This window comes from Saccopteryx bilineata, chromosome 10 (assembly GCF_036850765.1).
Source record: "Saccopteryx bilineata isolate mSacBil1 chromosome 10, mSacBil1_pri_phased_curated, whole genome shotgun sequence".
In the NCBI taxonomy this organism is placed as follows: Eukaryota; Metazoa; Chordata; class Mammalia; order Chiroptera; family Emballonuridae; genus Saccopteryx; species Saccopteryx bilineata.
The window spans coordinates 57,176,395-57,201,067 of NC_089499.1; the positions used below are offsets into that span (position 1 = coordinate 57,176,395).

A 24,673-nucleotide genomic window follows, 5' to 3' on the forward strand; every position below is an offset into this window, starting at 1 on the left:
CTTCTCAAGACGAAGACACCACATGACTTAGGTCTGTGCCTACTTGTCTGACCTCAGCCCCTGGGGTTCCTGCTGCACTTTCATCTGGAGTGTCTCCCAGCTCGCCAGGTGGCAGACGCTCCTTTTCATTTTTGTCTGGCTCCCAGGTCACCCTTAGAAGCCTCTACAGATCGCTTCACCCACAGGTGTACACATCCTACCTTGCCCCATCCCTCAATCTCTTTTCCCTTTTAAATTTTCTTCACAGCTCTAACCCTCAACCCTCATCATCTCAAATTCTTAGGTATTTTTTTGACTACTGTCTTTTTTTCTCCCCACTAGAAAGTATGCTCTACTGTAAGACCAGGAACTTCTGTTCTGTTTACCTCCATATTCCTAGTGCCTAGAAAGTACCTGGCCTTTTTTTTTTTTTATTTTTTTATTTTTTATTTTTTTATAATTTTATTTTTTTAATGGGGTGACATCAATAAATCAGGATACATATATTCAAAGATAACAAGTCCAGGTTATCTTGTCGTTCAATTATGTTGCATACCCACCACCCAAAGTCAGATTGTCCTCTGTCACCTTCTATCTTGTTTTCTTTGTGCCCCTCCCACCCCCTATCCCTCTCCCATTCCCCCCACCCCCCCTAACCACCACACTCTTATCAATGTCTCTTAGTTTCACTATTATGTCCCACCTACGTATGGAATAATACAGTTCCTGTTTTTTTCTGATTTACTTATTTCGCTTCGTATCATGTTATCAAGATCCCACCATTTTGCTGTAAATGTTCCGATGTCATCATTTCTTATGGCTGAGTAGTATTCCATAGTGTATATGTGCCACATCTTCTTTATCCAGTCATCTATTGATGGGCTTTTTGGTTGTTTCCATGTCCTGGCCACTGTGAACAATGCTGCAATAAACATGGGGCTGCATGTGTCTTTACGTATCAATGTTTCTGAGTTTTGGGGATATATACCCAGTAGAGGGATTGCTGGGTCATAAGGTAGTTCTATTTTCAGTTTTTTGAGGAACCACCATACTTTCTTTCATAATGGTTGTACTACTTTACATTCCCACCAACAGTGTATGAGGGTTCCTTTTTCTCCACAGCCTCTCCAACATTTGCTATTACCTGACTTGCTAATAACAGCTAATCGAACAGGTGTGAGGTGGTATCTCATTGCTGTTTTGATTTGCATTTCTCTAATAGCTAAAGAAGATGAGCATCTTTTCATATATCTGTTGGCCATTTGTATTTCTTCCTGGGAGAAGTGTCTATTCATATCCTCTTCCCATTTTTTTATTGGATTGTTTGTTTGTTTGTTGTTGAGTTTTATGAGTTCTTTGTATATTTTGGATATTAGGCCCTTATCTGAGCTGTTGTTTGAAAATATCATTTCCCATTTAGTTGGCTTTCTGTTTATTTTGTTATCAGTTACCCTTGCTGAGCAAAAACTTCTTAGTCTGATGTAGTCCCATTCATTAATTTTTGCCTTCACTTCTCTTGCCATTGGAGTCAAATTCATAAAATGCTCTTTAAAACCCAGGTCCATGAGTTGAGTACCTATGTCTTCTTCTATTAGAAAGTACCTGGCTTTTAACAAGTTGCTAAACAATATTGAACAAAGGAATTCATTCAGTCTGCACTTAAAATGCATTTATAGAGTACAGGTGTTTATTTTTAATTCATTAAGTTCCACAAATTTGCACAATGGGTTGTCCCAGAAGCTTAGTTTGCGAGCCATTATTCCTGCAGCAGGAAAACACTTGCTTACCTCTCTCTTTTGTTCTGGACTACAATCTGCCGGTAAAACTACAGAGGACAACTACCCAGATCCTTTCTCCCCTGAACACAAGGCAGGGTGAACTGGCCCGTCAAAGTCTCCCTCCCTCTCCGTATCTAGCTGTAGATGCAAGAACTAGACAATCTGGGTTTGCAGTCAGTTAAACTGTTCAAGAACATTTTTTGGTAAAGAGCTGGCTATTTTTGGACCAGATGAAGCTGAGGTTCTAAGTTAGCCAACTTGAATCCTCCAATATGGAGGTCTGCCAAAGCCTGAGAGAGAAACAAGAAGAAAAGCTAAGCTAGGGGTCCCCAAACTTTTTACACAGGGGGTCAGTTCACTGTCCCTCAGACTGTTGGAGGGCCAGACTATAAAAAAAAACTATGAACAAATCCCTATGCACACTGCACATATCTTATTTTAAAGTAAAAAAAACAAAACGGGAACAAATACAATATTTAAAATAAAGAACAAGTAAATTTAAATCAACAAACTGACCAGTATTTCAGTGGGAACTATGGGCCTGCTTTTGGCTAATGAGATGGCCAATGTGCGGTTCCATATTTGTCATTGCTAGCCGAAACAAGTGATATGACGCGCTTCCGGAGCTGTGACACATGCGTCCCGCATCACCGGAAGTAGTACTGTACGTGAGCAATGCCGCACTTTGTGGCGCCGCCACATACAGTGCTCCTCTCACTGACCATCAATGAAAGAGGTGCCCCTTCTGGAAGTGCAGTGGGGGCCGGATAAATGGCCTCAGGGGATGCATGCGGCCCAAGGGCCGCAGTTTGGGGACCCCTGAGCTAAGCTGTCTAGCAAATATCAATAGATATGGTTAGCTCTCTGAACACAGGGCCTCCTTAGAATCACAGCTTTTCTGGGGAGTAGGGCAGTACCATCTGCTACTGATGATCCCAGCAGGCGTGAGGGGGCATTGTCACTGAGTGTTCCGTGGGGAATGTTTGATGGAAATAGGAATGGCTGACAAACACACAAGATACACAACCTCAATAATGTCAATTTTAAAAATGCAAATTAATCATCAATCTTGCCCAGATTAGCAAACATTTGGTGAGGCTATTAAAAAACGGGCACTCTCAAACTGCTGGTGGAAAAGTAAATGATACAACCCTGTTGAGTGGGTTGGTGACCCTAGTATTCAAAGCCACCAGGTAAAAGAAGGCATTAAACTGGTGTTGGGGTGGTCACAGTGAACAGAGCCTTCTGGGACCAGGGATGCTGGAAGAAGAGATATTAGAGATCAGCGGTTCTCAACCTGTGGGTCGCGACCCTGGGGGGGGTCGAACGACCAAAACACAGGGGTCGCCTAAAGCCATCGGAAATACATATATGTTATAGATACTCCTGTAGTTTGGATAAATGAGGCCTCCAGGAGGCAGAGTTAACTTAAGAACCAGAAGGGGTTGAGACCTATAAAAATTCCTAATGAGGGCCTGATGGTTGGTGTAAACTCTTCCTGTATATTGATGGAAGTCCCAAATATGAATAGGCTGTCCCAGAAGGACCCTACTTTGCGAGTCAGTGTCCCTGGGCAGCTGGGGACACTCTAGGCCAGGGGTAGTCAACCTTTTTATACCTACCGCCCACTTTTGTATCTCTCTTAGTAGTAAAATTTTCTAACCGCCCACCAGTTCCACAGTAATGGTGATTTATAAAGTAGGGAAGTAACTTTACTTTATAAAATTGATAAAGCAGAGTTACAGCAAGTTAAAGCATATAATAATAATTACTTACCAAGTACTTTATGTCGAATTTTCGCTGTTTGGCAGAATAAATCTTTATAAAACAACTGACTATAGTTAAATCTGTCTTTTTATTTATACTTTGGTTGCTCCACTACTGCCCACCATGAAAGCTGGAACGCCCACTAGTGGGTGGTAGGGACCAGGTTGTGCTCTAGGCCCATGGAACTCAGAGATAGCTGCATCTGCTCTTGCTCTGTTTCGTCACTGCAATGCTTACCCATATTACCTGGTCAAGTAAACAGGAATCTCATTGAATCTCACTGTGGCCAAATATGTGTGCACGTGTGCGTGTGTGTGTGTGCGCGCGCGCGCAAGCGCATGTTTTCCCTATCGATCATTTGAAAAGTTGCAGCAGATATTCTGGCAGTATCTATTATGATTTTAATTATAATTTTTATACACTGTGACCCAGAAACTCCACGAATTTGTACAATAGGTTGTCCCAGAAGCTTAGTTTGTGAGCCATTATTCCTGCAGCAGGAAAACACTTGCTTACCTCTCTCTTTCGTTCTGGACTGTAATCTGCTGGTAAAACTACAGAGGACAACTACCCAAAACCTTTCTCCCTCTTAGCTGACCACAAGGCAGGGTGAACTGGCCCGTCAAAGTCTCCCTCCCTCTCCGTATCTAGCTGTAGATGCAAGAACCAGACAATCTGGGTTTGCAGTCAGTTAAACTAATCCTAATCCTGACCCCAAAAGTATATGGAAAGGAGCATACTGCAGCACTGTCTAAGAGTAGAAGATTTAAAAACCACATAAATGTCCATCTGTGGAGAAGGGTTAACTATAAGCTATCACACAATGGAATCCCATCGTTAAAAAGTAAGGGAAAGATGGTCCGAGTGCAGTGAGTATATTTTAAGATATGAAATTATATACCTCAATAAAGCTATTTAAAAAGTGAGGTAAGTTCCTAGCTGAGTGGTTTGGTGGATAAAGTGTTGTCCTGGCACACTGATGTCGTGGGTTCAATCCCAGGTCAGGGCATGTACGAGAAGCAATCAATGAGTTCACAACTAAATAGAACTAAGTGGAGCAGCAAGTTGATGTTCCTCTCTCTCTCTGTCTCCTCCTCCCATTCTCCTTCTCCTCTCTCCTTTTCTCTCTCTCTCAAAAATCAATAGAAAATTAAAAAAAATAAAAAGTGAGGTAACTCTACCTGTATTGATATGGAAAATGGCCATGTTAAATGGAAAAAAAAGTCACCTGTTTTGGTAGTGTGTCAAGTGAACCTATTTTTTATATGAAATATACATATAGAAATTTGTAGGTATATACAATAAACTGTTAACCATGGTTAGCTCTCTAGAGAATGAAATTACAGGGAGCTTTCACTAATTTATGCTATATATTTCCATGTTTTGTTTCCAGAAAGCACAAATTTTGTAGTAAGAAAAAGGTCTAAAAAGATTTGGGGGGAAAAAAGCTTCTGCTGCTAAAAACAATAATTAAAATAACAAAATTACAATTTTACACATTTGGTAATTAATAGAAACTTTCTGTCTGAGAGAGCAGATTCCAGCAAGCAGAACTCACTAGAGCTGTCACTTGAATTCATGCAGTCCACATCCACCACAGGTAGGATCCTTGCTGTGCTGTGTTGTGTATTATCTCTGTGGACACAGTATTCCTCCACCCCCCTGTATTCTTATCAGCCAGGCCAGGGACTCCCTCATACTTTGTACTCACAGTCACAGTTAAAATAAATTGTTTATTGTATGTCTGTATTTTGTAGAATTCCCCAGTTTCCCTGCTTTTAAAAAATAATTAACCAAGCACTAATCAATCCTGACTATGTTGAATAAGAGGTTTTTGATTGTAGAAAGGACTGCCCTTGGCCTGTGGTGGTGCAGTGGATAAAGCGTCGACTTGGAATGCTGAGGTCACCAGTTCAAATCCCTGAGTTTGCCTGGTCAAGGCAAATACAGGAAGCAACTACTACAAGTTGATGCTTCCTGCTTCTCCCCCCTCTATCTCTCTCTTCCCTCTTTCTAAAAATCAATAAAATAAAATCTAAAAAAATAAGGACTGCCTTTCACTGCAAGCTCATGGCTAGTCAAAGAGAAGGCGGCACAGCTCCAGAGCTTGCATTTCTCAGAGATGATATTGGCAGCCCCTGGCTCAGTCCCACCATGGAAGATGATCCTCAGTTCAGACAATGTAAAAACTTGTCCTGCCACTGCTTTTGGCCAGAGGAGGCAACCACCAGCACAGACACAGTGATGAAGAGCTACAGATTGCATGAAGCGTTTTCATCCTTGTAACCCAAGCCTCGGACATGATTCCAGCTGCTTAGGGGGGTCCAAACTCAGCAGAGAACAGAACATACAAAGGGTAGAGGAGGGCTCTTCATTTCACAGCTTGAACCTGGACAGAATGGGTGGAGATCCACCTACATATCCAACCACCAAGAGATAAACACAAGCCAAAGGACTGAACTCAAAACTGCCAACTCACTTAACTGGGTCACTCAGTTCCTAGAATTTCACTAGGAGGAAACCCTCAATGTACTGTGTTTCATTCACAAAGGTGACTCCACTTGCCCTCTGACCGCAGATCACATACTTTAAGTGCCATTCTCTGGCAGTGATAAAGGGACCACTAGCCACCCACCTCCCTCATCCAGCAACCCTTGTAAACACTCTGGGAAGCAGTGTGAGCAAGACTGGCTAAGAATAGGTTACACCTAACAGGGTCCACAACTTAAATCCTCTTTACCTGCTCTTCTACTGTTGGGCAGATAAAATACATTATGCTCACTTTGTCAAAGATGGCGCTGCCCACATGGAAGTCCATCGTCCAGGTGATATTAATGTGTGTTGGGGGCGGGTTGTGGGCAGGCAAGATGCTTGTAGCCTGGGGCTTAGTTTTAGGACTAAGCTTTTCCCACCCTTTTTGATGCGGGGTGGTACAATCCCATCATGCCCCAAATAAGTGACTTTGTATTAGAGACTTCCCTATTTTGTATATTGGATTAAAGGTTTTGATTTCTACACTACAAAGTGGGGCAGACCGGGAGCTTGCTCTCCCGGTTCCTGAGATTAGCATTAGAGAGGAGAGCAGAGAAAGGCCACGTGGAAGAGGCTAGGAGAAGCAGCCGAGATGGCGGAGTGTTGAGTGAGAAGCCAGTTTGTGCAGAGTTGGTGCAGGGAGAAGGAAGGAGATGGGGAACAGAGGTGAAAAAGTCTGGTGAACTAGAAACCTTTGATTCTAGGAAAACTCGGATAAGTCAGTAGCTTTGTGAGCACTGAATGAGTGGGTTTTGGAGCCCAGTGTGTGTTTTTACTTGCCCGCTGGTTGCAAGCAAGGATTAAAGATGATGGCCCACCAGTTTTTGGCTCCATTGTTTCTTTACCGACTGGACGAATCCAATGCGAACCTGCATGGGCCAGGCGGCTGTGATAGTGGCTGTGGATACTGGCTTTACAACTACCTAGACTGAATGTGTATGACTTATTCAACTGAGTTCCTAAGAGAATTCCTGAGAAAGCCTAACAGATAAGATATCATCATTAGGAATACCGAGGGCTCCAGGCCTTCAAGATAAATCCACTCTATCCAACCAATTTTCAGATGAAGAAACTGATGCTCAGTGCAGTTAGGGAACTTGCCAAAGTCCAACAGGCAGCAGCTGATAGCCTGGACTAGAACGCAGGCCCCTACTGGCCCCACATACCCCATTAAACAAATTCCAGCATTGGGACCAGCTAAGTTGGCCTCTTAGTACAAAAATGTAAAGCTTATGAAATACAGACCTCTATGTGCAACTGAGACAGCCTCCAAAAAATTAGCTCAGAAAACATAAATACAGTGTGTCTGTAAAGTCATGGTGCACTTTTGACCGGTCACAGGAAAGCAACAAAAGACGATAGAAATGTGAAATCTGCACCAAATAAAAGGAAAACTCTCCCAGTTTCATACCTATTCAGTGCAGTTTGATGTGGGCTCATGCACAGATTTTTTAGGGCTTCCTAGGTAGCTATACCCTATAGCCTCTACAGACTTGTCACTGACTAATGGCCTACCAGAACGGGGTTTCTCCACCAAACTGCCAGTTTCCTTCAACTGCTTATCCCACCGAGTAATTCCTATGTGGTGGCGCTTCGTTATAAACATGCCGATATTCACGTTGCACTTTGGTCACGGATTCGAATTTAGTGAGCCACAGAACACACTGAACTTTCCTCTGTACCATCCACATCTCGACTGGCATGGCCGTGGGCTGCTCCGCTGTATACACGGTGTTACGTCATCATCTGCGCATGTGCACATGCTGCCACATCATCCTACAGAAACTGGGAGGGTTTTCCTTTTATTTGGTGCAGATTTCACATTTCTATCGTCTTTTGTTGCTTTCCCGTGACCGGTCAAAAGTGCACCATGACTCTATGGACACACTGTATATGTAGATAGAAAAATAATTCAAGAACTTTATTCTACCTTGTAGGTAGCAGCAGTGTACAGCTACAATACATGCGTGGTCCAAAATTTCAAGGCTTGTGGTAACAAGTCAATTCAAGTCTTAATGTAGGTTAAAACTGGGAATGTTTGGTCACTGAAGTTCATCTGTACATGGGAAGAGGCCACACTGGCTGAGGCTGTAACAGGTCTCTGACAAGCCCTGCCAGCATCTGCTCCTGTCACCACTCAGTCTCCCTTAGTGCAACTAAGGCTCTTGGGCAACACTGCACCTGCCTCAGGCCAGGCCAAGCAACTGGAAGTAAAAGCCCCGTTTCCCAAGAGAGTGCAACATCCTTCCACTATCACCACAACCCTTACCACCTCCCACTCCAGGCTCTGTGCTCTTGGGCCATCGAGACCAACTGGCACAGTTAGGAAAGATGGTTCACAGGAAGGAAGAGCTCCCTTTCTCATGCCACATTCAAGAACAATCTCCCTGGATGAACCAATGAGTGTCAGTAATGTGTTGGAGGGGGGAGACAAAGAAATGTGGTAGCTAGACTGGGTAGTGGTAGCGAGAGAACAGAGGCCCCACAGGCAGGACAAACATTCTAGTCCTGGCTCAGTCTTTGACCCACTGGGAAGTTTCAGGCAAGCCTGCAATCCCTCCTGCTCCACCAGTACATGGAGTCTTGTTTTAAGTTACCTGTATTTTTTCAATTCTAATACCTGACAATACGATATAAACTGTCCCCAGGATCAAAGCTGTGGAGGGCAGTGAGCCACTGTGGCCTCAGTGAGCTCACATTTACTCAGCACCTACCAAGTGCCAAGCTAAGTACCTAATCTTGTTTAATTCTCATAATAACCCATTAAAATAAGTAATGACCTCTGTTGTTTTGAGGATAAGAAACAATCTCAGGGGAATGGAGTGCACAGCACTGAAAAAACACAGCATGGTGGTCACGAGAGGCCAGGGCAGTATGATGCCAGAGCCCGTGCACTTGACCACTGGGCTATACCACAACTGTTCCCTGGTCGGGGAGACCTCCCTTTGGATGACAAGTACTCATCTGCCAGGTTGTGCTAAGAGCCTCCCTAAATGCACTTGTGTACTGAAAGCACCGGACAGAAACATCTCCACTGTTTTTCCAAGGGCATACACCTACAACCAAGAGAAACTGGCTTGTTATAAAGGTCAAGGAAAAGCTGGGGTTCCCAGGACTAGTTTCCTAGCATTTCAGAAGGCCTCGTTTGATCTTCTCAACAGACAAGAGCCAATGTGTCACTGTAGCTTCAGAGGGAGCTGGTGGACTGTCAACTGCATGGTGGATGGCCACTGTTTAGAGCCACATGTTTACCCGGCAGAAGACGTGCTCTGGGAATGCACTCGGGCTTCACCTTCAAATTTTACTGATGGAAGTAAATTAATAAACACCAATAGGCCCTGGCCGGTTGGCTCAGCAGTAGAGCGTCGGCCTGGCGTGCGGGGGACCCGGGTTCGATTCCCAGCCATTTGCTTCTCCACCCCCACCCCCTCCTTCCTCTCTGTCTCTCTCTTCCCCTCCTGCAGCCAAGGCTCCATTGGAGCAAAGATGGCCCGGGCGCTGGGGATGGCTCCTTGGCCTCTATCCCAGGCGCTAGAGTGGCTCTGGTTGCGGCAGAGTGACGCCCCGGAGGGGCAGAGCATCGCCCCCTGGTGGGCAGAGCATCACCCCTGGTGGGCGTGCCGGGTGGATCCCGGTCAGGCACATGCGGGAGTCTGTCTGACTGTCTCTCCCCGTTTCCAGCTTCAGAAAAATACAAAAAAAATAAAAATAAAATAAACACCAATAGCAGAAAAATTAATAGAAGACCAGCTCTTCTTTTGATATCAGTTATAAAATGACATTTAAGACCATTCCCCTTGCTTCTCAGCCCAGTGAAGTTGGCATCCAGTCTCCTTTTTTCAAACAATGCAAGTTGTGTAACCAACCAGAATCTGAAAAGAGAAGCAAGAGTTCCTCAGTCCCAAAGCCTGGGAATCAGGTGGCAGGGCAGCAGAAGCAGCCTTACCTTTGCAGCAATAACCTGACACCAAGGAGGTTGAAGACCTTAAGTAAAGAAATCACCAGCCTTCCCTGAGCTAAAATATCTGTAGTCCTACTTCGCTAGCAGTTGGAATCCCATTCAGAGTGGTCAGATGGATAGTAATTCAGGCACCCTGGGGTTCCTCTCTCAGATATTTTCATCTCATCTTCACTTAGAAACAATAGGAGGTCTGGGTAAAAGGAGAAGAGAGAGAAGTGAGAATTGTGAACACCAGTACAGGAATGCGACACTGTAAATAAGTCATGACCCTCCTAGGGCTGGGAGCACTAGGCTGTCCTAGAAAAGGTCGTATATCCTGAACTCCGGTGCTTACTTTGTTCATTTATCTGCTAGAATCCCTCCAATTTTCCTTCCATGAAGGCAATGGAAAGACCACCATCATGTGGCATGGTGGTCATGAGAAGCACTACCACGTTTTTCTGCATTGCTTGTCTTATAACAGAATATAGTGACCTCAGGGATGAAGACTGGGCAGTCAGCTTGGTGTAAGGCCACGTTGAAAAAGAAGTCCGCCTCCACTTCTTTCCTTGAGGGCTACAAAACAAAGCTGGAAGTAGTGAGGGCAAGCACCTGAGCACCTTGGGTTTGGGAGAAGGGCTTGCTGGGTGATGTTTTAGGACTGTCTCACAACTGTGTTCTCCTTGAATCCAGCCTACCTAGAAGTCTAGAATGAACATAAATCAGTCCCAGGTAATCAACATGCCCTGGCTCTGCTATTTCTCATTTGAGACAGGTCTGTCTATGCCAGCTTCTAGTCAGAAAGGCCAGGTACAGTTCATGAGACCTTAGGGAAAAAAGAGGCGCAGGGCCCAGGTAGGGCCTACCTGTCTTCAAACTCTCTGATCTGACTGTAATTCGTAGGAGCATGCTTTCTTTCAGCTTGCTCATCCGCCAAGCTATCTGTAAGACACTGACACAGCTAAGCATTTTACCACCTGATGCTATGCAAGAGGAGCCAGAGGCTGCACCACTGAGGTGGGTAGGCAAGTACAGAATCCAAAGAAAGCAGACTTAAAGCACTCTGCCAGGAAATGAGCAAACAATCTGAGAATCAGGAGAGGTGTGATTATGCCCACGAGACTCACCAAGTACTCAGGCAGTGAATAAAGACTCTAGACCAGTGGTAGTCAACCTGGTCCCTACTGCCCACTAGTGGGCGTTCCAGCTTTCATGGTGGGCAGTAGTGGAACAACCAAAGTATAAATAAAAAGATAGATTTAACTATAGTAAGTTGTTTTATAAAGATTTATTCTGCCAAACTTAGCAAAAATCCAACATAAAGTACTTGGTAAGTAATTATTATTATATGCTTTAACTTGCTGTAACTCTGCTTTATCAATTTTATAAAGTAAAGTTACTTCCCTACTTTATAAATCACCATTACTGTGGAACTGGTGGGCAGTTAGAAAATTTTACTACTAACAGAGATACAAAAGTGGGTGGTACGTATAAAAAGGTTGACTACCCCTGCTCTATACAAAGATCACTATAACTAAACTCTATACTGTATACATGTTGGAACTTCAGCATGCCCTCTCCCTTAACATTGAGATATGAACTCTTTGGGCTGCTAAATCTCTGAGAGAAGGAAGATCCATTGACTGCCTCCTCACAAAAAAGGTATTAAGACTGAAAATGTGTAAAAAGTCATGCACAGAATAAGCGAGCTTCATTGCAATTATTAACCCTTTTAACTCCTACATGTAACTCAAAGGCTCTTTATACAACAAACCAATCTGAAATTTATCTTGTTTAACAATCCAGTGTGGACTGTGGAAACTCTGATTTTTCTACCAGTTAAAATACAAGCAGTGAGCAACCAGGTTACTGGCCAAGGACAAGGCAAATATAGGAATATAACAAACTGCCTCTCTGAGGCCCTTGACTGAAGCAGCTGCCACTTTTGTTTGAGATGTTTGCTGGCATCACTGAGCCTGCTTCTACCACCTTCAAGAACTCAGAAGGACATTGGTACTACAACCCACTCTGTGGGATCTGGCAGCCCTGCTCACCAAGATGAAATCCAGCCAATAAGCTCTCACTTGTCTATCTAGTATGCAGATATACCTTAATAGACCTTCTATGGGACACTCAGCATGCAAGCCTGGAATCATTACTTACTGGTTCAAGTGATCTGTCTACCTAAATGGATTGCAGACTCTTGGAGAACAGAGATAGAGTATCCTAATTTTTCCCACACTCACCTTCACTATATTAGTTATCTAACTCTGTGTAACAAATTAATCCACAATTTAGTGGCTTAAAACAATGAACATTTATTATCAGCATAGTGGGATAGTTCTGGCTCATGGTCTTTTGTAAGGTTGCAAACTACAAATCACCTGATGCCTTGACTGTGGTGGAGGATCCACCTCTGAGAAGGATCACACACTTGGCTGCTGGCAGGAGTCCTCAGCTCCTTGCGATGAATCTCTCCACAGCACTGCCTCTGTCCTCAAGACATGGCAGCTGGCTTTCTTCAGGCCAAGTAATACAAAAGGCAACAGACAAGATAGCAACCCGAGACAAAAGTTGCAGTCTTTTTAATAACTTAATCTCAGAAATGACATACCATTACTTCTGTCACAGTCTCTGGTCACAGAGACTTAACCCTGATCCACCATGGGAAAGATGTGCTTCAATTTGTGAGATTTGTTGTGATATTCTCAAACTCAGTAATCTACTCTTCTGTAGCTTAATTTTCTGTTCAGGCCATCTAGTGGATTTCTTAGAAACTGTATTTTCAGTTACATTCCACTTGGTTCACTTTTATATCTTCTACTGTGCTCTCCATTATGCTCGTTTTTCTTTAAAACCTTCATCATATATTGTAACTGTTATAAAGTCTTTTTCTAGTGTTTCCATCATTTAACTTCTCAATCTATTAATCCCGACTGACTTCTCCTGATTATAGGTTGTAATTTCCTGCTCCTTCAAATACAATTTTTGATTAGAGGCTATACATTATGATTGCTATATTAAGCATTCCAATTGTCTTTCTTTAATGAGTATTGAAGTTTATGTAAGCACTTAAGTTTGTAGAGTAGCTTGATCATTTCAAGATTTTTACTTTCTCTTTTAAATCAATTTTGAGGTATAATATATACCAAAAATGCACCCATACTAAACATACAATGCATACAATGCATAGAGTTTTGAGAAATATGTACACTCATGTAACCCTCACTATAATCAACATACAGTAATTTTTATCACCTCCCAAAAGGTCTCTCATGTCCCTCTGCAGTTGGTTCCACCCCAACCACCCTGCTTTCTATCACTAGAGGTTAGATTTCCTGTTTCTAGAATTTCATATAAATGGAGTAATATACTATGTATTCTTTTTATCTAGTTTCTTTCACTCAGCACTTTCAATCCACTGTTTTATGTATCAGTAGTTCATTGCTTTTTGTTGCCTGACAAGTACACTGTTAGATACACTACCTTTTGTTTATCCATTCATGTGTTGATGAACATTTAGATTGCTTCCAGTGTGGGGCAATTATGAACAAAGCTGCTATTTATATACAAGTCCTTTTATGGCCATGTTTTCTCCTCTCTTAGGTAAATATCTAGGGGGGAAGTTCTGGGCTGTATGGTATGGTAGGCATACTCTATAAGAAAATTTCAGTTTTTCAAAGTGGCTGTACCATTTTACATTTCTGCAAGCAATGTAGAAGAGCTCCAAAGTTCACATTCTCAACTCTTGGTATTGTCAATCTTTTTAATTTTAGCCATTCTTGTGGGCATATAGCAATATCTAATCATTGTTTAATTTGGATTTCCTTGCTAATGATATTGACTATCTTTTCATGTGCTTATTGGCCATTTGTATATCTTTAGAGAAATGTCTATGCAGATTCTCTATGCTTAAATTTGTCTTTCTTCTGAATTGTAAGAATTGTTTTTTTTTTCTTATTATTTTTCCAGGTGAGAGGAGGGGAGACAGAGAAACAGACTCTCACATGTGCCCTGACCAGGATCCACCTGGCAACCCATCTGAGGCTGATGCTCTGCCCATTTGGGGCCATGCTTGCAACCGAACTATTTTTAGTGCCTGAGGAGGAGGTTCCATGGAACCATTCTCAGCACCTGGGGCCGATGCACTCAAATTAATCAAGCCATTGCTGTGGGAGGAGGGGGGAAAGAGGGGAGAGGGAAGGGGAGAGGGAAGGGTACAGTAGCAGATGGTCTCTTCTCCTGTGTGCCCTGACTGAGAGTTGAAACTGGGACATCTACATGCCAAGCTGATGCCCTACCACTGAGCAACTGGTCAGGGCCTGAGTTGTAAGAATTCTTTACATATTCTTGATGCAAGTGCTTTGTCAGATATTCATATTCCAAATATTTTTTTGCCAGTCTGTGGCTTTACAGTATTTTTGAGGGACAGATCCACTTAACTTAGATGAAGTCCAATTAACCTTTTTAAAAACTGGTTCAAGCTTTTTGAGTAAAATCTTTGCCTATCCCAAGATCACAAAGCCTTCCTCCTATATTTTCTTCTAGAAATGTTATAGTTTTCACTTCTACATCTAGATCTGTGATGCATTTCTACTCAGTTTTTGTGTATGGTATTGAGACTTTTTTCCCCTTCATTTCCAAGTGAGAGGAGGGGAGACAGACTCCACATGTGCCCCAACCAAGAACCATGCTCTGCCCATCTGGGGGCATGCTCGCAACTGAGCTATTTTTAGTGCCTGAGGTGGAGGCGCCACAGAGCCATCCTCAGCCCCCGGGTCCAATGTGCTCCAATCAATAGAGCTATGGCTGTGGGGGGGAGGGAGAAGGGAAAGGGAGGGGTGGCAAAGCAGATGGTTGCTTCTCCTGTGTGCCCTGATCAGGAATCAAACCCAGGACATCCACATGCTAGGCTGATGCCCTACCACTGAGCCAACCGGCCAGGGCTAAGACTTGTTTTTAAGCTATGTACCCTTCCGTCTGGGACTAGATATGGCATGATCCTTTTGAGGTGTCTACTAAATGTCTCTGTGTTCAAGAAAGTCTCTCACTGTAACTGGAAATAAAAACATCTCCTGACTGACCAATGGTGGTGCAGTGGATAGAGCAACGACCTCAGATGCTGAGGTCCCAGGTTTGAAACCCCAAGTTTGATGGCTTGAGTATGGACTCATCTAGCTTGAGCACAGGTTGCTGGCTTGAGCATGGGATCATCAACATGATCCTATGGTCGCTGGCTTGAGCCCAAGGTCATTGGCTTGAGAGAGGGGTCACTAACTCGGCTGTAGTCTCCCTTCCTCCCATCAAGGTATGTATGAGAAGCAATCAATGAACAACTGAAGTGCCACAACTATGAGGTGATTCTTCTCATCCCTCTCCCTTCCTGTCTATCTCGCTAAAAAAAATCTCCTGGGCCTAGAAACAGTTCAGCTTATAGCTTCCTAGCAGCTGTTCTTTGCTTTGCCTCATAAGTTTTATCCTACACATACACAGATTAATGTTCAGAAAAAGACTTGAGGAGACACTTAAAAGCAAATGTCTACGGCTTTGCTTCTTTGTAGCTCTTTTTCCTTCATATTGTCCCTAAAAACTCCAACTGCTTTGGCTTCTTCAGCTTTGTCTTATCAAGTCAGCAAGGTTGCTGGGCTTGGCTTGGGTTCTTCCTCACTGCTCTGAGGTCTGGAAATTGCCTCCAGCATAAAACTGGGGGGGAAGACTATAGGGTCCACTTCATTATTTTCATTTCCTCAGGAATCACTATCCTGGCTGCCTGTTGTTGATATCTGCAAACAGTTGTTTCATATCAGGTCTACCGGAAAGTTCTGTCCGTTTCTATCACAACAAGTTTCAACACGTAAGCACACGTTTATTTGGCACATGTGTGCCTCTCTATTTTTATCACTTAATGTATACATACTGACGTAGCAAATTAACTAAAACAAAGTTGATTCATGTTAGTCTTATGTGTGAAGCCATAGTGTCTCCATGGCTACTGATAAAGTTCATTTATGCCACTGTATTTGATACAAATTTCAACAAGGGCCCTGGCCAGTTGGCTCAGTGGTAGAGCGTCGGCCTGGTGTGCATAAGTCCAGGGTTCAATTCCCGGCCAGGGCACACAGGAGAGGCGCCCATCTGCTTCTACACCCCTCCCCCTCCTCTCTGTCTCTCTCTTCCCCTCCCGCAGCCGAGGCTCCATTGGAGCAAAAGATGGCCCGGGCGCTGGGGATGGCTCCGTGCCCTCTGCCCTAGGTGCTAGAGTGGCTCTGGTTGCAACAGAGCAATGCCCTGGATGGGCAGAGCATCGCCCCCTGGTGGGCATGCCGGGTGGATCCCGGTCGGGCGCATGTGGGAGTCTGTCTGCCTGCCTCCCCGTTTCCAGCTTCAGAAAAATACAAAAAAAAAAAAAAATTTCAACAAGGAAGAAATGCTATAGAAGCATGTAGAAATTTATTGAAAGTGTTTGGTGAAGGTACAGTTTCTGATAGGACATGGTTTGAAAAATTCAAAACAGGTGATTTCGACCTTTCTGATAAGCCACGTTCTGGGCGACCATCTTTGATCGATGACGATGTTGTTAAGACCATGTTGGAGCAAGATCCTTTTCTGACAACATCGGAGATCGCAGAAAGGCTTAATTCAGCTCAGCAAACCATTTCGGACCATATTCGGAAGATAGGATTGGTGTGGAAATATTCAAGATGGGTGCCACATGAATTAAGTCAGAAGAATTTGGATGATTGAGTCGTCACATGCACATCTCTGCTTGCTCAGAACAAAATCAAGCCCTTCTTGAACTGGATGATAACTGGGGATGAAAAGTGGATTGCCTACGAAAACATCATAAGGAAAAGGGCATATTGTGAACCCGGAAAACCTAGCCCTTCCACCTCTAAACCAAATTTGACTCTCAATAAGAGAATGTTGTGTATATGGTGGAACATTCGAGGACCAGTACATTATGAGCTTTTAAAACCAAACGAAAAGCTCAATTCGGAGAAGTATTGTCAGCAACTGGATAATTTAAAGACAGCAGTCCAAGAAAAGAGGCCGGCAATGTTCAATAGGAAGAACATCATACTGCATCATGATGATGCCAGGCCACATGCTGCTTTGGGGACTCATCAAAAAATTGCAGAACTAGGCTGGGAAATTCTGTCATATCTACCATATTCCCCGGACTTAGCGCCCTCCGACTATCACTTGTTTTTGTCCTTACAAAATTTTTTGAAGGGCAAAATATTCAAAAATGAAGAAGATATCAAACAAGCACTGGTTCAATTTTTCGCATCAAAAGATAAAACATTTTTCAAAAATGGGATATACAAATTGCCCTCACGCTGGCAAGAAATCATTAATAATAATGGCAATTATATTATTTAATAAAGTTTATTGATGATAAGAAAAATTTGTATTTTGTTTTATTCCAAAAATGAACAGAACTTTCTGGTAGACTGTATATATTTTGGTTTGTTTTCTAGTTGCTTACAGAAGGAGGACAAGCTCTGTACTGGTGACTCCTTTACTGACAAAAGCCTCTTAATCCACTTTTGAACAGGCTCAAATGTTAAATTCATCTATCTATATGGGAAAGAGTACTGACTTCAATGACAAGCCCTATTTGATTTCAATCTCAAAATTGGAAAGCCTTTGGCTTTTTCCTGGTCCACCTCATCATGCCTAGAAAAATTATTGCAATGATGCTCTCAGTGAAAATCCAAGCACAGGGACAATGGGAACCAAGTGGTGTTGAAGAACTTCATGTACAGAAGAGACAGAAAGACCAGCAATTAGAGAAGCAGTGTCTGTGTCCATGTGAGTACACTGCACGCAGCAGTGGAAGCCCTAGCATTAGAATGAGACCTGCCAAGTTTGAATTCCAGTACAGTATTTTACTTAGTGGCTGCCACAACCTCTGATAATTCACTAAACCTCCCTGTGCCTCAGTTTCCCCAGGTATAAAGTAGGATAATATGAATATCCACCTCATGTTGCTAACGTGAGAAATACAAGTTAACATACTTAAAGCACTCACAGGGCTTCGCACATCATGAGCTCTCTACAAATATGACTCAGTATCGTCACCATATCAAAAACTGGTCAATGCAACTTCAGTGAAAGCACCTTCAGAGAATGTAGCTCTGACCTCCCAACCAGGGAAGACTTTACAAGGAAGACTAAAAACAGATTCTCCATTTATACAGTCCCAAAACATCTCCCACAAGTTAGTTACTACTCACATAGGGAAAAGTTATAACTTCACAGTGCAAACGCCTGGAGGGACCACATCCTCCAACTCATCAGAGAGAACCTCTCTGGGATAATTCAAGAGCAGGAGTCTCAGGTTGTAATACACTGAAGAGGTCACAACATTACCATACAGCATCCCTGACAAAAAAAACATAACCTGAATGTAATCACAAGAAAACATCCGACAAACCCAATCTGAGACATCCTGTAAAATCACTGGCATGTACTCTTCAAAAGCATAAATGGCTAGGAAATACAAAGAAAGTCTGAGAAATTGTTCCAGAAAAAGGGAACTAAAGGGATGTGGCAATTGAATGCAAAGTATAAGACTGGACCAGGATAAAACAACTATGAAGACAGTATATGGGCAACTGATGAAGTCTGAATATAGACTGTGGTTTTGATAACACAAGTGTTAAATATCCTGAGTTTCGATAATTGTGCTGTGGCTATAAAAGAGAACTATAAATGCTGATCTATTTCGTGATTAGAAAAGAGAAAGACCTCAGTCTACCCCATCTCCTAAGACTCACTGCTCTTTCTATGACCGCCCTCCCAGTAGAGAGCAAAGTGCCCAGTTGGCTTGAGCTCTCAGCCAGATGAGCAGCAGGTGCCAGCACCAACCTGGCAGACCAGGCCCCATGAGAAGCAGAGGCGCAGAGAGGCCTAACCTGTACAGTACAGACTGTACATCCTATAGACTTCAAAAGAGAACAGCATTAGGTCATTAAGGAAAGTTTCTTGGAAGAGGGGAGGATGTGGCTAGCTAAGAAGAAAGGGGAAAAGCATTTAGGGCAAAGAGGGACATGAGTAAGGGAGGAGGCAGGATCAATTTGGCAGGTGCAGGGTCTCGGAGAAGAGTAGCCCTGTAATATCTTGTTGACTCTCAGTGTCTGATAACATGGCTATTCTCCCTGGCCCAGGCTACAGGGCAGACCACATGACTGCAATGTCCACAGCACAGAAAGAGGTCAGAAAAGGAGGATGGGGGCAAGTCTAGAAGTCTGACTGTTGGACAAGCTGCCAGGATGCCACCTCAGTCCCAGGCAAAGGATCACTACATAACACTACTGGCAGCTACCACCAGTAGGAGCAAGGACTAAGAAGCTCACTGGTATGATTTAGTGGGTCACATGCTGTTAACACCTTCAGCTAGCACTCCCCCCAGCCCCCTCTCCTTGCTCTCATGCTTCATATCACTGCAAACCAAGGCTCTTGATGTAAAAAAAACACACTCACTTAAGTCTCCCTGCACTGTGGCTGCAGGACCCCAACACCTATCCCTCAGGCCAAGGTGGGGCTGGCAGTGGAAATGGCAGACCTGCAATCTTCAAGTCCGCTGCCTCTGAAACCCCAATGGCAAACACTGGCCAGTGAGGAGCAGCCACACCTGTAATGATCTCATTCAAGTGAGCTCTGAGTCAGTCTGCCCTGCACAGGTCGCTCCTGTCCATGTGTAGGTACAGCACACACACTGGGTGCAGGCAGCCTTGCTCACTGACAACCTGCAGACATTTCAGCCCAAAACTCACTATCCATATAGAAAACCAGCTCGAATGCTCCAATGTCACCTTGGTCAAGGCATTCATTCTCACTGTGCAAGTACTATGGCTATTCACCCCGGAACAGATTCTCAGGCTTGTGTCATTTAACCCAGGAATTGTTATCACCTCATCTCCCCTACACCATTTTTCATGTTATTAATGAAAAATATCTTCTAAGAAAATGGAAAAGCCTGATGAACTTAAGAGGTTAGAACAGCCCACAGACTAGAACAAAAGCTGGGGGGGAAGAAGCATTTTGATAAAGGTGAATAAACATAGGTTTGGCCTGCATGTGTCTTGACCTACTGTGCATACAACTTTGTCCATCAAAAAAAAACCCCCAAAGCCCTGGCCGGTTGGCTCAGCGGTAGAGCGTAGGCCTAGCGTGCGGAGGACCCGGGTTCGATTCCCGGCCAGGGCACACAGGAGAAGCGCCCATTTGCTTCTCCACCCCTCCGCCGCGCTTTCCTCTCTGTCTCTCTCTTCCCCTCCCGCAGCCAAGGCTCCATTGGAGCAAAGATGGCCCGGGCGCTGGGGATGGCTCTGTGGCCTCTGCCTCAGGCGCTAGAGTGGCTCTGGTCGCAACATGGCGACGCCCAGGATGGGCAGAGCATCGCCCCCTGGTGGGCAGAGCGTCGCCCCTGGTGGGCGTGCCGGGTGGATCCCGGTCGGGCGCATGCGGGAGTCTGTCTGACTGTCTCTCCCTGTTTCCAGCTTCAGAAAAATGAAAACAAACAAACAAACAAAAAAAAAACAAAACCCAAAAAACAGAAAAAGCATGAAAGCTCTTCACATCTAACTCTGGTTGGTGACAGGAAAAGCCACAAATACTTGACACTAAGCCTTGGAAAGAAATATTAGAGCCAAGAAAAATACTGGTTGAATGCTCCAGCCGGCTGAGTGACCCTCCTTCCTCTATCATACCTTTGCAGCATGCCACCATCCCCACATGGAACCAGGCCCTAGGTAAGGCCAAGCTTCACCAGCTCTTCTCCCCCACCTCCTGAAAAGTGACTCGAGTGGAACCCAACTATGGCACAGAATACACTTTAGAATGAAGAGGACATGCTAAATCAAATGAAGTGGGGAAAGATATGTCTGATGATAAGACAGAATTGAGGTAATTCAAGTAAGAGACTTTTTCTCACTGGCACAAAGGCGATTCTGGTGGTCAATGATCGCTGTGGCAGACACAGGAGTTCTAGAACATGCTAACAACTGCAATTCTCCTGAAATATTTTTCCTCAAAGCCCAACCCCACCAAAGCCTAAGGCCATACTCAGAGCAGGCTAGAGGTTCTTAGGATTTGCCCATCCCAGCATTAATCTTAGCTATCCAGAATTGAGGCTGAACTAAAAACCTAGGGGTGGAAGCATCTCTGCTTCCGCTACACCCATGGGGAATGTGGCAATAGTCAATAAAAGCCAGTTAACAATAACCAGATGTTTTGCTTACTAGCTAAAAGGAATGTTTCCAGAGCCAGACAGCCTGACTCTACCACTTACTGGCTGGATGACCTTGGGTAGGTTATTCCCTGTGGCTCAGTTTCCTTATGTATAAAACAAAGCTATTATTGGCACCTACCTCTCAAAGGGGCTAACACACAGTGCCTGGCACTGAGCGAGTGCAGGTCTGTCCACATCATCGTGCCATCTCAGGAAACACTGCCAACAGGACAGGGCTGGGAGAGGGTCACTGGGTCCCCCATTCCTTTTCCTGTAGGCCAAAGAATACAAAGAGTAGATGTCCCTCAGGGGACCCCATGAGATCTAAAAGGGATGTGATAAAACTGCTTTAAAAGAAAGGTTCCCAAAGAAATAATCAAATGGAGCCAGAGGTAAATGCAGAACCTGACTTGCCACCCAATAACTAAATTCACCATCCTTTTCAAGTGCAAGCTATAGCAAAGAGGCCTGAAACTGAATAAGGACGGCTTCCCCAAGTCCCCTGACAGAGTCCTTCATCCCTCCTCTCAAGTCTATTCAAACTTCTCCAACCTCATCACACTGTCAGCATGCCTGCCTGCAGCCCACTCAAGCCATGAGCCCCTCAAGCACAGGGGACTCGGTCTCAGCTCTTCTCTGTTAAGATTTCACCCAGCACACTTGGCACCCAGTACCTTAACAAATCCTGACAGTCCACTCTTTTCATCCTCTTGCTACAGCTCATGAGAATCTGCTGACTAATCCAAAAACTGAACAAGTGTAGTTCTAAACAGAGGACTGTGCCCCCTGGGACATATGGAAATATTCTGGGTTGTCATAACAGGAGTTGAGGAGTGGGGAGCTACTGGCATTCAGTGGGTAGTAGCCAGAGTTGCTGCTAAACTCCTTACAATGTACAGGACAGCCTCTCACAACAAGGAATTACCTGGCTCAAAATGTCAACAGTTGGAAATGACAGGGTGAAAAACCCTGGATTGGGTGGATAACTTCCTAGTAGCGGAGTAATCTAAGAGATTCCTGGACCACTTTCACACACACAAAGAATACAGTAACTCTTGCTGGTTATCCTTCAGTCAAAATTATTAACCACTCTCATTATAGTCACATATAGCACCAAAGAAACATTCTGTGAAAACCAGCAGGTAACCTGAAACCACTCAGGGCCCTGGAAATCCCTCCTCACCAGTTAATGAATGGACTCAGGTACTCCTTCCTCCCCTGCGGCTTACAGGGGCTCTTCCTCTTAGACACTGGACCTCAGTCCCAGGGTCGGACCACCACTCCTGCAGTCAAGGGAAACCTTCACAAAGGCCCAGGCTAGAAAATCAAACCTAGGATGTAACTCATAAATGCACTAAATGGTTGGTAAATCTTTTCAAATTTATATTTTTAATGCTATCAATAGCCATAAAACAGTCTGAAGCTTAAAATAATAATTTGGACATAAAAAAGAATTATTAAGAGAGAAAACCAAATTACTCAAATAGGAAAAAATGAGCCAAAGCTGTAGGGTAATCAGAATGTGTAGAAAGGGATACAAAAAGGCAGGCAGAATCAGGGATGTGGCTTAGAGCAGTGGTCCCCAACCCCCGGGCCGCGGACCGGTACTGGTCTGTGGGCCATTTGGTACCAGTCCTCAGACAAAGAATAAATAACTTACATTATTTTTGTTTTATTTATATTTAAGTCTGAACGATGTTTTATTTTTAAAAAATGACCAGATTCCCTGTTACATCTGTCTAAGACTCACTCTTGATGCTTGTCTCGGTCATGTGATACATTTATCTGTCCCACCCTAAAGGCCAGTCCGTGAAAATATTTTCTGACATTAAACTGGTCCGTGCCCCAAAAAAGGTTGGGGAACCACTGGCTTAGAGCATTTGGAGTCTAAGGAACCTGGCTTGTGTTTCAGTTCTGCACCTACTAACCACAACTCTGTGCTAGACATTTCACCTGCTCACTGTCCTTGTTTATAAAATAAACACAGCCCTCCCTTCCAGGATCCTAGGAAGTACAAGTTATGAGCACAAGCACCCGCACCCTCGGGACTCAGTCGAACAAACTGCAGGAAAGAAGCTGGCTCTTGTGGCCAGTGCCACCACCTACTACCATGGGACCTGGGGTTGATAACACCAGGGACTCAGATGCAGGTTCATCACCTGTAAGTGGGCTGCCCCTGTTCACCCACTGCCCTCTCAAGGCCTATAGGAGACTGTAGGTGAAAACACAAGAAAGGGTTGGCAAAGAAAGGAAATTATTACATAGACTAAAGCCACCTCTTTTGGGTACATGCTAATTTGGAATTCACAATCACTGTACTGGTTGTGATTAAGTTTTATTTTACTATTATGTTGTCTATGAAAAGAAGGCTAAAGGTAAAGGTGTTATGCAAACAAGATGAAAAGGGAAATGTTTAACCTAATTCAGAAAAGTTACTCAAACACTTGTGAAATGTCCTTCCCCAGAATTCCTGAATGTAAATATTGTAGTAACAAAGCAGATGAGGGCATCACCCCCCACCTCTGTCCCTTAGAAAGGCCTAACATGTGCCTGACACTGATTTGCTTCCTTATAGACGTTCTTTCTAATATCCACATTCCCAGGAAAAGTATTACCCACCTCTGGCTGGGAATGAAACTGAAGCTTCGAGAAATATGTAAGTTGCCCAAGGGCACTTCAGGGCAGAAGCAGAAATGAAAGCCAGGCAGACTGGTTCCAGAGCCAGAGATCCTGATATTTTTAAACACCTGTAAAACTCTGTCAACACAACTTCATCTCATGTAAATATCATACAGATTGCAAAAGATTTTAAACATGCCATTTCAGCAGCAGAGGTTTGAAAGGCCCCTCACAAGGAAAACTTTTTAGTGTATTTAAAAGGATAAACAATGTACTTCATTCAATTATTCTACAATTCAGATAGTCCTCTAATTTAGAAAACTCACTCTTGCCCTGATTTTATTCCAAATTAATGAAATTTTATTATAAATAATGGAGTAGATCACCATTATGAGTAAATGCTACCAGGTAAATCAACATTTAGAAAACTTGAAAAGTTTCTAAAAATTAAGCCTCCTAACCAGCCACCATGCTAATGTTGGCCACACTCCTTTCCTCCATGGGCACAAAACCTAGGACAGAAAACAGGGATGTTCTCCCTTCACCTTAGAGGGCACTCTGGAAGGATGCCGACATTTGTTGAGTGTGTGCTGGGTGTCAGCCCAGACACAGGCACCTTTACTCATAAGCTCCAGCGCCAACTCAGCCATCACTAAATTACATTATTTTATCAGAAGGAGGTGGTCATTGAGTGAAAATTTACTTGGGGACAAGATAGTCACACAGTCTCAAAGTATCAGCACCACAGAGATAATTTATTAATTGCAAAAAGGACCATGTACCTTTACAAGGAAGAAATCTAGAGGACCCCCCTCCCTC

The 24,673-nt window shown here is 43.8% G+C and overlaps 1 protein-coding gene across 2 annotated transcripts in view; it reads right to left on the reverse strand.

Annotated features, from left to right (window-relative positions):
• The window catches only part of STIMATE (STIM activating enhancer), a 62,670-nt gene that overhangs the window by 32,654 nt on the left and 5,343 nt on the right, over positions 1-24,673 (reverse strand). The window contains exon 3 of one of the 2 annotated variants that reach the window (XM_066244547.1): positions 21,375-21,506. The exons of the other annotated variant lie outside the window; for it this stretch is intronic. Within the exon in view, the coding sequence (XP_066100644.1) occupies positions 21,375-21,435 (61 nt within the window). The 5' untranslated portion in view covers positions 21,436-21,506. The remainder of the gene's footprint in view (positions 1-21,374; positions 21,507-24,673) is intronic. 2 annotated transcript variants of the gene reach the window in all.